The sequence below is a fragment of the Ovis canadensis genome, chromosome 23 (assembly GCF_042477335.2).
Source record: "Ovis canadensis isolate MfBH-ARS-UI-01 breed Bighorn chromosome 23, ARS-UI_OviCan_v2, whole genome shotgun sequence".
In the NCBI taxonomy this organism is placed as follows: domain Eukaryota; kingdom Metazoa; phylum Chordata; class Mammalia; order Artiodactyla; family Bovidae; genus Ovis; species Ovis canadensis.
Genome location: NC_091267.1, coordinates 54,068,234 through 54,084,650, shown reverse-complemented (window position 1 = coordinate 54,084,650; position 16,417 = coordinate 54,068,234). Strand labels below are relative to the sequence as shown.

Sequence of the window (16,417 nt, the reverse complement as noted above, 5' to 3'; positions counted from 1 at the left end):
CAGGGCACGAGGTTAAAGTGGGAACAGGTGATGTGAGCTGACTCCATGAACCACAGGGCAGGCGTGGTCTGTGCTGTTGGGGGAGGGACTATCTCTTTCCCTGGGGCTTGGGGCTGGAGGATTCAGCCTGTAACTCCTTAGAAACACCCAGGAAAGATGCTTAGAGAGAAAGGCTCAAGCCACCAGGACCAACTGGGCCACCCACAGCCTTCTCTTTGCACGAGCCAACAAATCCTGTTTGATGAAGTCCAGTTTGGCTGAGGTTTTCTGTTCAAAAAGTTCTAACCCCTTCAGCCCACACATCTGAATCTGGCATCCTAACAGCCAATATAGAGAGGAAAACAATGAGTTATACAATTCACGTTGTCCATAAGAAGAAAGTACGTCCATAAGGGAAGTCACACCTTTTCCTGGAAGTAAGACCCAGAAGGACAGCTCCCCAGAGGGTCATTCTAAAGATTCTGTGCTGTGCTTGTTTAGTCGCCCAGTCGTGTCCAACTCTTTTTGACCCCAAGGACTGTAGCCTACCAGGCTCCTCTGTCCATGGGGATTCTCCAGGCAAGAGTACTGGAGTGAGTTGCCATGCCCTCCTCCAAGTCTAAAGACTCTACATCATGTAATAAAACACTCAGCATCTTCCTAACAGATCCCACACTCCACCTGGAATGCTTTTGCATGGAGCACACCTCAGTATAGGTGGACGGCATCAAGGCATAAATCAGGAAATGACAACCTGATTTTTCTGCATGGCTGAAGCAGCTTATCACACACTCATCTGTGTGCACAGGGACGGGTGCAGAGAGGAGAGAGAAGACAATGCACACAGCCCGTGCTCAGGGGGCCTGGCTTTGTTAGGAATAGAGACAGCTTTACCCACCCAAAGCTCCCAGCAGTGATCTGAGCATTGATAGGTTTGAGAATACCATACCCTCTCGGCATGGTACCCAGGCTCAGTGGTAAAGAATCCACCAGCAGACGCAGGTTCAGTCCCTGCATCAGAAAGATCCCCTGGAGAAGGAAACGGCAACCCACTTCAGTGTTCTTGCCTGGGAAATCTCATGGACAGAGGAGCCTGAAGGGCTACAGTCCACAGGGTCCTGAAAAGTGGGACACGACTGAGCAACAACAAACAGCATGGTACCCAGCACACAGTGAATGCCCAGTATAAATCCCTGAAATAAGGCTCACCCGTGGTGCCAAGAGTTAAACAAAAAATATCAGCCTAAATGGTGTAGTTGCGGCAGACCTGGGTGGCAGCTATGGCTGGCAGCTTCTTCCCCAAGTATCGAGGGGGGAAAAGTAGGTTTTATCTGTGCACAGTTGAGCAGAGGCAGGAAGGAACAAAAGCTGAACAATCATAGGAAGCACCTAAAATCCTTCCAGCATCCCTGCTATACCCACTTTCTTGTAACAAGCACCTTCCTGCTGTATGAGGCAGCATCTCAGATTGATCCACTGTTTGAGACATTTCTCCCATCCTCCTCTATCAAAAACGACCTATGGATGCAGGTCTCATTCCTTCACACCATGCTACCTGACAAACTCAAGTGAACTCCGGTAACAATCCTCAGGCTCAGTATTTGGCGAGACCCTATAGATTCTTGAATCAAACATCTTCATTTTAGAAATGAGAGATCTGACATCTAAGGATGTCAACTTAGGGAGGTGACAGCGAGTTGGGGATGTCATATTTAAGATGACTTAATGAGCCACTGCTCCCAGAGATGACATTTCAACAAGCACCTTTCTTTCTTGGTTGAAATGATGAGCTGGTGGAAATTTCAAGCACTCTAATAGAGGGGGATGCCCATTTTTGAGGTTAGGTAGTCTTTTAGGAACTTATTGCAATAAAAATGTCACGCTTTTGGTCCCTGCTCAGGGGACCCCTAAGGCCAATTATTCTCCAGTGTCCATGTTTCAGTGAACATCAGACAGAAATAAGTGCTGGAAAATTATCTCCCCAGTATCACTGTGTCTCATTACCCTCTCTGAATGAGTCATCTCAAATTTTGGCTCGCAGCTGCGAATATAGCGATCGAAAATGATCTGTGTTCTGATTCTCTGAAATATCTTTATTCTCTTATTATACCCTAAAAATTCCAGACTGATGTCACATTTACTGGCGTTCATCAGATTGAAAGATGGGTTGTTGCTGTTGTTTTAGTCACTAAGTCGTGTCTGACTCTTCCCGAACCCCATGGACTGTAGCCCGCCAGGTTCCTCTGCCCATGGGATTCTCCAGGCGAGAATACCAGAGTGGGTTGCATTTCCTTCTCCAGGGAATCTTCTGGACCCAGGGATCGAACTTGAATCTCCTATATTGACAGGCAGGTTCTTTACTGCTGAGCCACCAGGGAAGCTCTGAAAGATGACTACAAAGCAGCTTGGTTTCTATAAAACACCAAGTTTCATAATTCATTTTCTCTGCTGACACCAGAAGGCCTCTGCTTCCTAAGAGAAACAGTCTCCAGTCAATTACAGTATGGTACGTGAAACTTCACATCATGATCCGCCAGCTTTCTTAACACTAGTCAGAAAAGACATGATAAATTTTCCAAACGGCAGGGTCTCTGAGTCCCTGCTAATGTCCTGCCAGTACTCTTTCAACTTTAGCGAGTATGAAGATCTCGGGGTCTGGGGTGTTTCTTTACCAGTTTCGGTGGCCCCTTCCAGAGGCTGTGACTCAGTACCTGTGCAGGGCCAGGTACTTCGTTTTTTGTTTTTTTTTTAAGAAGAGCTTCGGGGGAATCCAATGCAGGTGTCCAGAACTGCCTTCTGGAACTAAGCAGTGCTAGCTTTTCATGGTGCCAATTCTGAGGGGTCATTTTGTAATTCTCAGGGTTTTTCTTTTAAAATATAATATTGGCCTTATGTTTATAACATACATATTTTTTGAGCACTTCTACAAACATCACCCATTGAGCACCCGGGACACTCAAATACCAAAGTCTTGGACCCAGTGAAGTTTGAACCATATGAAACTGTCAATATACAAGCCTTTTTGACATAAAAGTAGGGAGCTTATGTGGTTACACCCATGGGATGTGGGTGCCTCCCAACCTCATAGCACTGGTCTGCTTGTTTAGTCTTTACCATAATCCTACAAAGTGTTTTTCCAGAAAACAAAACTGAGGCTCAAAAATCAAATACCATATCCAAGGCCACGCTGCTGTTCAGAAGTAGAAAGAGATTTCAAAATCAGGAACACCTGATCTGCTAGGGGGGAGGTCTCTGCCCTCTTTCCTCCCCTTCAGGACCCCATAGCCAATATCAGGCCATTTAATTAACAACACCTTCTACTGGTCCGAGCCCCACTGGGACTGGCCAGACCCCACTCCAAACTTTCCGAGGGTCAGCAACACAGGCCTCTCAGCAAGCTCCCCACAGGGGCTGGAAACAAAAGGGAGGGGCTCTCTAAAAAGCCACCCGAACAGGATGAAATGGTCACTGACAAACAGAGACAACACAGCAAGGATCCCCATAACATACACACGGGACATGTGCCAATGGGTGACGATCAGGGAGACATCACACCACGTTCAGACGCCCAGATGCGAAAAGTCAAGGAAGTGGAGAACACAGGTCATGAGACTGCTGTCAAAGCAGCCTCTTTTTATTAAGTTTCCTCGCTTGAGAATACGCCACAGTGAATGAAGAAGCAAGGAGAGCCTGCCTGCTGTACCGCAGACGAGCGATGGGAATGCGCGGGCTGAGCTCTGAGCAGGTGTGATCAATTTCATTCTATATCAGAAATAAAGCAGGAGATGATATCTATTACTCCCTGTCATGGCAGCTTCTTCCTGGTGATACACGTTTCTTTTAATACATCAGAAACTAAAATCAAATCATGCTTATCTACCACATAGTGAATTTCATTTTTTTTCTTAGAGATCAGTATAATACCAAAATTCTACTTTATGGCAGTAACTGATTTATACATTTTTATTACATATGATAAAAATTATAGGCTCATTTTTACACATTTAATCAACAAAAGGTAACCTTTTTCCTTTAAATTTAGAAACTGAATCTCTATGTGCCTATTAATTTCTAAGGGTATCAAGCACCAAACCCACCACCTGAGCACATGGTTAAGATTATTACAAATGCTTTTAAAAAATCAAACTTCATAGAAAAAAAATCAGCAGTAAGCAGAAGTAATTTCTGCTTTTTCTTCCCTATAAGAACTTTATTCAATCATTCACTCATTCAAAAATATGTTGCTGCTGCTGCTAAGTCGCTTCGGTTGTGTCCGACTCTGTGTGACCCCATACACGGCAGCCCACCAGGCTCCCCCATCCCTGGGATTCTCCAGGCAAGAACACTGGAGTGGGTTGCCATTTCCTTCTCCAATGCATGAAAGTGAAAAGGGAAAGCGAAGTTGCTCAGTCGTGTCCAACTCTTAGCGACCCCATGGACCGCAGCCCACCAGGCTCCTCCGTCCATGGGATTTTCCAGGCAAAAAAACTGGAGTGGGGTGCCATTGCCTTCTCCGCAAAAATACGCTAACTTCATTAATTTACTAGGTGACTGTTGTTGTTGTACAGTCTCCTGCTCATGTCCGACTCTTTGCGACCCCATGGACTGCAGCACGCCAGGCCTCCCTGTCTCTCACCATCTCCCAGAGTTTGCCCAAGTTCATGTTCATTGCATCGGTGTTGCCGTCCAGCCATCTCATCCTCTGTCGCCCTACTCTCCTTCTGCCTTCAATCTTTCCCAGCATCAGGATCTTTTCCAATCAGCCAGCTGTTGGCATCAGGTAACCCCTTTGTCATGGCCAAGGGGGCTGTGTAACTCAATAATGCTCTGAGCCATGCCGTGTAGGGCCACCCAGGAAGCACGGGTCTTAGTGGAAAGTTCTGACAAAATGTGATCTATTAGAGGAGGGGATGGCAAACCACCCCAGTATACTTGCTATGAGAACCCCAGGAACTGTATAAGAAGAATATGTGATTACTAAATGCTAAACACTGCAACTTGATTCTATATGAGTATTTATTTTAAAAGAAATGCTTTAGACAACTTTATATTTCTATCTAGGGAGAATATCACAATGAGCCAACTTCAACTTGTGGTTATGACGTTATTTAAAACATCTCAGACTACACCAGAGAAGACAGATCAAACAGAAACACTCAAAATGGACTGCAGGAAGGGCGTGATCCAGCGCCTCCCCATCCCATCCACAGTCAGAAGCCCATGTTAGACCCTGCTGTGATTCCACCACCAGAATCAGGGAGAAGTACCAGGCCTCTGCCTTCCATGGTAACTCAAACTAAAACATATTCTCACAGTCTGCAATAAATCTGCTTTCTGCATATTGAATAGGAAAGAGATGAAGGGGAATCCTCAACCATCTGAAAACAAACGGATGCTCTGTAAGTGTTTCTGTTCTGAGGCCCATAAAAACCACATGCTTTGCTTCTGCCTAGGCTGTTGTATTTTTAAATAAATCATTCTGTTAGATGCTAGCCCCCTCCTCCAAGGGAGAGTCTAAAAACTCTGTTTTGACAAGCCTCTGACAATTTGACCCTCATTCTCTCTCAGCTGCAGGTCCTGGATTCTTGACCATCACAGTTTCCCTCTCCTGCAGCCCCAGCGTGAAAGTAAGTGAGATCCCTCCATCCAATCCTCCACCATCCCTCTGCTTCCAACTCAGGGCCCAAACCTTTCACATCACAGAAACAGTTTTTAAGGACTCGGGATTCTTCTCAGTTTTAAGCAGAAAAATGGACTAATTCAGGTAACACTCCAGTATTCTTGCCTAGGAAATTCCACGGACGGAGAAGCCTGGTGAAGACGTGTCCATGCAAATTTTAATGACTGCCTGCATTATATACCTGAACCAGCAATGTTGGGAAAGGGGTCTCCTGCAGACAGAAGCAAGGTGCCCACGCTCTTCGTATCTATGTCACACATCTACACGTGGCCACTTTTCTGGTCGATTACCGAAAGACTTGATGGAGAAAGTTCCATAAGTTACGCTAAACTCTTAGGTAGCTGCCAGATCATCTATTTCTCCCAGTGCCACTGCTATACACAGAACAGTGGCCACTTAGGATACAGGCATGGAGAAGGAAATGCGACCCACTCCAGTAGTCTTGTCTGGAAAACCCCAAGGACAGAGGAGCCTGTGGGGCTACAGTCCATGGGGCCGAAAAGAGTCGGACACCACTGAGTACTCACACTGCTGCTGCTGCTTCTGCTAAGTCGCTTCAGTCGTGTCCGACTCTGTGCAGCCCCATAGACGGCAGCCCACCAGGCTCCCCTGTCCCTGGGATTCTCCAGGCAAGAGTACTGGAGTGGGTTGCCATTGCCTTCTCCAATGCATGAAAATGAAAAGTGAAAGTGAAGTCGCTCAGTCGTGTCCGACTCTTAGCGACCCCATGGACTGCAGCCCACCAGGCTCCTCCGTCCATGGGATTTTCCAGGCAAGAGTACTGGAGTGGGGTGCCATTGCGTCCTCCTCAGTACTCACACAGGATACAGCCAAAAAGAGGAACAAAGGAGAAATAAACACCACAGAGTCTGAAGTTGTCCTGGGGTCAGTTTTGAACTAAAACAAAGTGAATTACAACTAAAGCAGCAACTTTCACTGAAGAATTTCATTTGATGTGAACGAGTCATCACAGCAGGTGCAGGCTCCCTCCATACCTTGCCTTCCTTCAGCTCTAGGTAGACGCATCCAGGGAGCTGTGCGGGTGAGGCTAGGTGATACCCCTGCCTTTATACCCACTAGGCAGCTACACCTGCTGATAGGCTGGGGACAGCGGCCAGAGGAGCAGGGAGCTGGAGGCCTGCCTGCCGCATGGAAAGCATTCCGCCTGCCATGGAGTCTCTGAAAGTCTGCTGACAGCGTTTCAAGATAAATCCGTTAAATGACATCACAATCCATTTTGTTTACCTGGAGCGTTTAAGGATAGAGAAGCAGGGATGGTCTTTGGCAGAAAACAGAAAAACGAGGTGCTATCTTAGGAGACCCATAAGAGTACATTATCAGTACTTTATAAAGATCTATATTAAAAAGCTCTGCTCTTCTATTTGGAAATGAAGTTCATTTCTAAAGGCAAAGTGTCACATTCTCATATTAAAATTCCAAATTTTATGCACATTAATTCCTCATTCTTACCTAAGAAATTCCTTGTTTCTATTTCAGTAGATTTTGAAACTTTAAATAATTGGACAACTTTCCAAAGTACGGTAACTGTATCTTTCTGATCTTTGTCCACGATCACCCCCAATGCCTTCCACAATCCCCTAAAGGGGCTTTCCCAACGCTATTGCTCAATATCCACTTTGAATAGAAAGCATCATTTTAATAGGTGCACTGGGCTTTGTGCTTAATATAACAAGTCAACAAATATCTTTGAAACATAGTGTCAACCCACAGAAATTTCCAGTGGCTAATTTTCAGTGACTGCAAAATTTAATTAAAACTTTACATTGTGGTAAGTAAAATTAAAGGAAACTTTTTTTCATTGTCATTTTACAACTGGCTGGATCCAATATCTTCTGCAGATAAGACCATTATTTGAAATGCCACGCTAAGAGGCTGAGAGTCACAACACCATCACATCAGCCTGTTTCGTAATTTGGGTTATGTCCACAGTGGGGGTGGGGGTTACTAAGTGTGTGGATGTGAGTTTTAGTTGCATCTCCGGTACTTTCTGCTCTTGTCAAGGGAGGCTGAAAAGTGCAGGCTAAGAATCCCAGGCCTTTCAGAACTCACGCTCTGTCCAGCATCCCAAGCGCCTGGAGGGTTAGTTCTAGCATCTACTGCTGTCCCCATGCTTCCAGCCCCACCCTGGACTTTCAGATTTTTATCCCTCTGGGTGGGGCCAGGAGTCTACCTGTCTACCTGTTCCTGAGTGACGCTCAGGCTGTTCATCCAAGGATGACTCTTTAGAATAATGTTTCTCAAAAGGTGGCCAGAATCACCTGCGGATGCTTTGGGGGCCTGGACAAAAGAATCACCTCAGCCAGCCACAGAGACCAAGGTTGGGAAGGACCACTCCTGGTGACCTTTGAGCACACTTGGTTTTGAGCAGCATGGGTATAAACGCAGCTCAGAGGAAGCACTGACTCAACACTCCCAGGCCCAACCCCCCAGGCAACCTAAAGCCACCCAGGTGTAGGACGTCAGCCTGATCTTCCTGCACACTTGATCCTCTCTGGATCCTTAACCTGCACACAATCCTAACAAGATCTGCACACCTGTGTTCCTACACGTGAGCACACACAACCCCCTACCCTCCTCGGCCGGTGTTCTCTTTCCCTCCCCATGTTTCCACCTCTTCATCAGATCCTGACCTTGCCAGCTGGCCCCTGGAAGGCAGGGAGCCACAGGCTATGGGGGTGATGACTAAAACTTTCCTACTTCCCACCTAACACCAGCCCTACCTACTGTTTTCCTCCACTGAGTTTTTTCAGAGCAACAGAGTGAAAGCAGTCTTTCTGATAAGACTAAATGCTAAACCACTGGAGTATTTTAGGAACTGGAGAAACAGCATCCTCTTACGATGGGAAGTCTATGTTATTGTGCATCTTCCTTAAACTTTTCACTGATGAGTTTGAAAAATATAAGTAACGCAACCTTTTCTCACTTACCAAAGAAGCCAATTAACAGGCTGTAGTCCTAAAGATAAGAAGAAGCCTGAGAAAAGTTTGTGGGAAAGCTGGTTTTCAAAGAGAAGACTCCTAGAATTACAAAGCACGGTAGACACTGCCTTAAGAAATGTTATACTGTTGAAAAAGTATGTAAGTACTTATTAAAATGCCTGTCCCCTAACTGAAAACTATGTCTTAGGATATTCAGGTTGGACACACTCATTCTAGAAAACTAAACCTAAAACAAAAACTGAGAGAAACACTACTTAACCCAAAACAGTGCCTCTACTGAAACAGAAACATGCAGCCGATCAGTTCCTAGAATGGACAATTGTTACAAAACTATACAATTTTTAAATAAAGCTACCGACATCCATAAAATTGTCAGAGAAATATCTAAATTCAAAAACCAACTTTTCCCAAAACAAAAGGCTGTGTTTCATTCATACAGGGTTTTATATCATCTGAAGATATAACTCAGATTACTTGCTCATTAGGGAAAGTTCATTTAGAATTACTCAAGTTATATACACACTTATCTATATATCAATACATGTAAGTAACTTTTCTACTGAAAATTTGTGAACCAACCCTTTGAAAACATCAGACTAAAACCTGTGATTTTGCAGATCAGAACAATTGATTAAGCTCAAGCAATACTTCTTCACATCCACATAACACTAAAAATGTAAAGTGATTTCTTGGTATATTTCTTTCATGCACAGTGATTTAAATTTGCAATCTTTTCATCACATCCATTATCAATCTCATTAAAGTAACATAAAAACGTAAAACGTCATGACTCTAGTTATCCGAAAAAGAAAAAATAAAACAAACTGCTTAACAAATCTATTCACACTCTCTGTAAAGGGTACTGTAAAATCTTATATTTTGAAATTATTTTCAACTTATAGAAAAGTTGCAAAAATAGTACAAAGATTTCAAGTACATGTTTCTCCCACCTTCCCCTTGCGGGGACATCTGACTTAACTACTCAGAGTCCCAATTTTACTAATTCAACTACAGACTCCATTCAGATTTCAGCTGTTTTCCCCTTAACTGTCCTTAAAAGAGTATTTCAAAGAATACATTTTTTCAGGAAAGTTTCAAACTCACAAAATTATATTAAGGTTTAATCTGTTCTAAACACTGTAGTGGAAATCTGTTTGTATTTCTATTTCTGCAAACCAAGGCTGCTTACTAGAACTTATCACATCAATCTCATTATTATATAAAACCAAACACTTCCTTGATTAGTATATATTACCACCTGGCTTTTAAGAAAATGGGTCAAAGAAGAATGACTTGCCAGCTACTTGGCTTCTCACTATGGAAAAGACAATATTAAGCAGAAGCAAAAATGATTTCACTTTCTGCCTTGCTTCTTACTTGCATACATTTTTGTAGAAGTTCTTCTGAATGATCATACAGAGCCTAGGTAGAAGGCAGAAACTGAGCCTCAATATCTTGCTTAACAACTTAGAAATTGTAAAAATGGAAAGTGACGTTTAAAATGAAAAGTTTAGAGTAAATAAAAGGCCTCCTGAACAACAACAACAAAAAACTAATTCTTTTCTGTTTTCTTCCAATATGTTTAGTTCCTATATCTAGCATCTAAATTATGTGCCGTACCCTCCAGAAATGATTAATCAGCAATCACATCAATTGTGAATGCATTCCAAAAGAGGGGAAACAGCAAAGTGTCTTGTGTACAAATCTTGGTTGCAAAAAAAAAAACCCTCTCCACTGATTACATAAAGCCTCCTGATTCAGTCCATTGGTTGCACTGAGGCTGAGAAAAATCTGTGGTGAAAATGTCAATTTCAAAAACTGGGACAATGCAAGCCAGTCTAATGTCTGATAGTCCTTCCTCTCCCTCCCTTGTGTCAGCCAGTTCATGTACAATTTGAATGTCTGCAAATGATCAGAATTCACATCAGTCATTTATTCAACAAACGTGAGTGTCTGCTGGGTCTAGGGCTCTGTGTAAGTGTTTTATGAGAACCAAGAAGAAAAAATAACTGACTTTGCCCTCAAGCCACTTACAATCTACTTTCTCTGTCTCTAAAAGGATCCTCATGTCAGGTGACCAGCAGCCAAATATTTCAATTTCCAGAAGACTCATAAAGAGAAGTAAGTGTCGGTATCACTCATAACATCAGAATTAACTTTCCCAACATTAGAAAAATTTCAAAAATGAAAAACTGACTTTTCCAAAGCATTAAGCACTTCCCACAGGTACTACCTAAAACCCAAAGTGGAGGGCAAAAGGGTAATACACTGCAATTTATCGGATCCCTGCACACACAAAATTTGCCGACTTCAATTTTTTTTTTAATTTCATCATTTCTAAGCATTCTCTGGGATACTGCCCTTCAGTTCTCCATACTAGGTTAACTCTGGCTTTCCAAATTAAAAAAAAAAAAAATGAAGGCACAGTTTAATTACTGGTAGAGTAACAAACAAATAGAATGATGTACTTCCTCTGAAAGAAAAATCTGGATAAAATTTAGTAAAAGCAAAGTCTCTTTTGGTTTGACTATTAATTTACATAAGCATTAACAAGGACACAGGTCAGTACTACTTAGGTTGAAGTTCCTTTTAATGATGAGAAACTGATCATTTAAATAAGCTACATAAATATTTGTTCCCCACCTCCACCCCAATCCCTTACCCATTTCTTGAAAATCCATCCAAACGCTTTCTCACGCATCTTAACTTGAAACAAATCCCAGGCAGGGAGCTATGGATCTTAATAAAGAGAAAACCATCACTGAGGCCCTCATCCTTGGCTTCTAACACTAATGAGTTACAAGGCTCTAAAACTAGCGAGTCTACTCCGTAACTCACCAGTAAAAAAGAACGCAGGCCAAAATCGGCATCAATTTTATAGCAGACGGCAGTGGATCGTTTTGTTAAGTCCTCTGGCGCACGTGCAATTACCACACAGTGAAGGGCATATTAAACTTCGGGAAAGGGTGTTTCTGCATTGAAACTGACAGCACACAGCGAGCAGCCAATTCCACGCTGGGCTTCCTTGGAGTCCAACTGTGGTCAAGGGTCTCGGGGCTCAGCAACACAGGGCATGGCCTCTGCGCCTGCGTGTCCCCCAGGCTCCAGGAAGTAAAGATGTAAGTTTCCACCGGTCGGAAGGCCAGACGGAAAAGTCTCCAACGTTTTAAAATATGTGTTTTACCACCAGTGAAATTCTCCCTCATCAAATTAAAAAAAAAGAAAAATTCAACTTACTCATTCCTCCCGAATAAACACAGAAACCTATTTTGGAGCCCAAGTTCAAGGCCAAATAACAGGCTTTTTATTAAAAGGAAGAAAAGCCCAGTTCCACCATTCTACGTAGACCTTAATGAAACTGACACACACGCGAGAAAGTGTACAAGTGTGCAGGTGTGCAAGCGTTGGCTGTCCATCCACGTGTGTGCTGCAGGTAATACCAGGCGGGGTTCGCGCCCCTCCTGACCCCCAACTCCCGGCCACGCGTCCTCCCACACGGAGCTCTCCGGGCTCCGACTGCAGGCTCGCAGCGGGCACCTCCCCGCACTCCCTTTCCTGCCCACCCCCGGCCGCGGGCCGCGGGGCGGGGTGACCGCTGCCCCTAGCCGGGTGCTCCGGGGGCCAGAGGTGCGGAGTAAGAGCCCGGCGGGCCAGAGCCGCGGTTGACGGGACCCTGGGGCCCGATCCTCCCGCCGCTGGGCCGCCGATCACCCTGCTGGAACCTGCGAGGCCGCCGCCTCGGCTCTCCCTGGCAGCCTCCTGAATGCCAGTACGAGCGGAGGTCACGGCCTCGGCGGGCTGGGCGGAGGCGGGAGGGCCGAGAACTGGAGATCGCCGCCGCCGGGTCCACCGATCTCGCGGGCGCAGCGGGCACGGCGACCCGGCCCGGCAGCCGCTCGCGGCGAGAAGGACCGCGCAGCGCCCACGCCCGGCGGCCGGCGGCTGCAGCTCCCAACTTCAGGCAAAGTTTTCTGCTGTTGCTCCCGGAGCCGACCGGGGACTCCGAGTGGCGCCGTCCTCGCGGACACGCGCCCAGGCCGCGGAGGGGCGGGGGCGGAGATGAGAGCCTGACTCCCTGGCCAGCCCCCGGGGCTCCTCCGCTCGGCCGGCCCGAGCGTTAGGTGCCCACCCTCCCCGCCAGCCCCGCTCCCGCGCCGGGGACTGGAAGACGCGGTGCTCATCCCGCCGTGCCCCCTGCCCGGCCTCGCCGTCCGCCGCTCGGGCTCTCCCACCCCGGAGCTGCCGGTGTCCAGAGCCCCCCTCCGGCCCGCGCGCCCCAGGCCCCTGCAAGCGAGGCCCCGCTTACCTGAAAACGAGTCCCCCGCCGCAGTTAGCAAAACTCCGGTCAAAGTGACCAGGCAAGTCCCAAGTCGGCTCATGGTGCCGAGTGCGCCCCTGGCCCCTCGCCGGCGGCGCTGGGTGGGCGCGAGGGCGGAGGGCGGCCAGGAGCTGTGCCTCCAAGGCGGCGAGAAGAGGGTGAACAGCCAAAACCAGAATCAGACGCTCCGAGTGCCAACAGTTGCAGAAGTCCCAACTCCGGCGGCTCTCGGGGCCGGGGGGCGAGGGGCCAGGATCCCCCTGCCCTGTCGCCGGCCCCGCTCGAAGCTGGCGCGGCTGCGAAAGGGAGCGGAGGGCGCGCCCGCGGAGCCAAAATCCGCCCTCCGTGCCGGCGGCTGCGCTGGCTTGGTTCTTCTTCCTGGGCTCGGGACCCGAGCCTCCGGCGCCGCGGTGCCCGGGGCCGGGGCCGGGGCCGAGGCCGCGCGCGTCCCGCCCGCCGCCTCTGCGCGGGCAGCCGAGCCAGCCCCCGGGCGGCGGCGCGCCGATGGCCGAGCCCGCGCCGGCTGCGCGCGGGGCTCCTGCTCCCCGACTGACTGGCGGGGCCCCGCAGGCCGGCTGAAGGGAGCGCCCACGTCACGGCCGCCCGGCCGCCGCGGCCCGCTAGAGGGCGTGAGCGCCCGGCCCCGCCGGCCCGCACTCGGTGCTCGGCGGCCGCGGCGCCTCCGGGGGAGCCGGGCGGGGGGCGGCCGCGGGGACGGCGTCACCGCGCCGGGAGCGGCGGCCGGGCGGTGCCACTCGCTCCCTCCCGCCCGCTCCCTCCCCGGCTCCGGTTTCGCGGCAGGGTTCCGGGAGGGTGACCGCTCCGGGGCCGCGCCTGGACCAGAAGTTTGTCCCGGGTCACGGGCCGCCGGGAGTTGGCGAGCGGGGCAGGAGAAACGGCGGCTCCGATCCCGGCGCCGAACGGCAGGGTCGGCGGGCAGGGCCGGCGGGGCCGGGAGTCCCCGGGACGGCGCTTCCCGGCGGCTGCGGGCCGGGCGAGCCGGCAGACCCGGGGCACTGCGAAGGGTTGCGGGTTCTCCGCGACTCGAAGTTGGCAGGCGCCCAGGCGGAGAGCGGCGGCCGCGGGCACCGAGACCCCGCAGCGGCCGCGCGGGACACACGCGCCCCGGAGCCCGGCACCCGCCGAGCGGGACGCACCGGGCCGCTTCATGTTGTCCCCGCCGACCCGGAGTCGGGGGGTGGGGGACCCCGAGCGAGCCGCCGGCCGTGGGCGGGAGGCGGTGGTCACACCGAAACGAGGGGTCGGACCTACGGAACCTGTGATTTCTGTATCTGGTGCAAAGTGTTGGGAAACGCCGGAGGAGGAGGCGTGGGGAGTGAATCGAATGATGTCTGGAAATATATAATTTACCGTTTGGGGTCTGGAATGCCTATTTGATTAAGTGGATAAAAAAGCTTCTAATGCTTCAGTAAAGAGGTTCACTTTGTAAGATTGCAAAAAGAAAAGGGGGGGACGGGACGGGGGGAAGAACTATTTCTGTTTTCCTCTGAATAGACACAGGGAGCCAGCACCGAGCGTCTGTAGACGCCAGACCTATATGAACACAATAGAAGGCCTGTGTAGAGGTTCAATTAGAAACCAAGTAACTACAGGTGAGAAGCACTTGTTCCAGCAAGAGGACACACCCCTCAGTCAGGTGTACCCGGGGCTACCCCAAGCCGGTCCTCACAAAGGCCCAAAAGGTGAGTTGATCCCACGCTCACCTTGACCCTGAGGTCTCCAGTGGACCCTAGAACCAACAAACAGGGATATGTCATAGCTGTCACATGCCCAGGGCCAACTGATGGACTGGACTTTTGCCTGTTGTGCCCCAGCCAACAGCCCCTCTTTCTTGTGGAATTCCACTTATTATATCCTATATAATAATATTATATATTATATGTTACACAATTCCACTTATTATATTCCACTTATTTATCAGAAGTGCCTTTTCAGGGGCTCTGTATTAATCATTTACTTCTTAAGGACATTACATCACCCAACCTCTTCTTGCAAATCTGTACTTGTTGAGACTTATCTTATCTCGATTGCAAAATAGCATTTGAAGTCTGGAGAAGCAGGCAAGTCACATACCTCTGAGGATCAGCAGTGAGAGTCTGTCCCCAGGGCTTTCCCTGGCACCCAGGTCCTGCCTGCACTGTGATGGAGCCCAAATTTGCTTTTTTTAAAAATGGTTATGGTGCTTTCCAATGGAGTTGTCACGTTAATAAATGTGAAATGGACCCAGATAAGGAGGGAGACATCAATCTAGTCATTTTCTTTCCGAGTAATTTCTTTGAGTGAAGATGTTAATATTAGGATAGGATATCATTTGCACAGTAGTATGTGAACTTGTCCGAAGATCTCTGAAGGCATGTATCTCCCAGGCACTGTTCTCTGTGCAGGAGGCTGTCTTAACTCTGGGCTCCCCCAGGAACAGGCCTGATGGTAAGGATTTAAGTGTAAGTGGTCTTAGGTTCTATTGAGAAAGTAATCCTAGGAAACAGTACAAAAAGTAAGACAAAGGGGAAAATCAGCAAAAGTCAGTGTAGAGAATGAGCAGGTTACCACTGTGGGCCCCTAGGACTCACTCCCTTGGTGACTTCCAGGAGAAAACATGGAGCACCCCACCCTGGGGCAAGGATGTGTTAGGTGCCTGGGGGGATGGGGGCATGGGAGGCAGGTACACAGAGAGGGGTCCCCACAGCAGTGGAGAGAAAAGCCCTGAGGGGCCTCCCAGTCCTGCTGCCCTGGTAACCTGAAAGTGCCATGTCCCTTCCCCTAGTTACTTAAAACTCAGCGGGAGGCCCAGTGAATTTCTATTATCTCTGATCTCCAAATATTACAGTGTTAAGCCGACTCTGCCCTTATTAGCCTTCAATCCACATTGCAAACAGTGATGGGGTTTTTGCCAGCAGCTCAATCCCTGGCCATTCTAACTGCTACTGATTATTCGCTCCCTCTTCCAGATAACTGGCCAAAGCAGCACTGAGCCCAGATGGACAACCTGTATCAGAAAGAACGGACTTGACTTCTTCTAAGGAAGGATGCTGTAGGCGTCCTACCAGTGGGATATTTCCTGTCACTTGTTTTTTTTTCCCCCTAAGCAGAGAAGATTTTTTTTAATCCAATCACATGACACTCCTGTCTCTCTGGGAACAGCAGTGATATCTGCAGAATGGCTGGTCAGAGTTAGGTGCTGTAAAGCCAGCCCCTATCATATATCTAAAGATTTCGAGGGACTTTCCTGGTGGTCCAATGGCTAAGACTCTGGGCTTCCACTGCAGGGGGGCAGGGTTCGATCCCTGGTCAGGGAACTAGATCTCACATATGGCAACTAAAGAGCTAAGAGTCAGTGCAGCCAAATAAATACGAAAAAAGAAGGCCTCTGGTTTTCATATGTCTAAAGTTCGCAAAGTATCAAAGACAACTGAATATATCACTGTATGTATCTAGATTTCCTGTTGATCGCTGGCTATA

The 16,417-nt window shown here is 48.3% G+C and overlaps 1 protein-coding gene across 4 annotated transcripts in view; it reads right to left on the bottom strand.

The window, feature by feature from the left end:
* The window catches only part of PTPRM (protein tyrosine phosphatase receptor type M), a 657,213-nt gene extending 643,617 nt beyond the window's left edge, over positions 1-13,596 (bottom strand). For all 4 annotated transcript variants that reach the window (XM_069568623.1, XM_069568625.1, XM_069568624.1 and 1 more), the window contains exon 1: positions 12,926-13,596. In XM_069568623.1, the coding sequence (XP_069424724.1) occupies positions 12,926-12,998 (73 nt within the window). In that variant the 5' untranslated portion in view covers positions 12,999-13,596. The remainder of the gene's footprint in view (positions 1-12,925) is intronic.
* Positions 13,597-16,417: the final 2,821 nt, after the last annotated feature.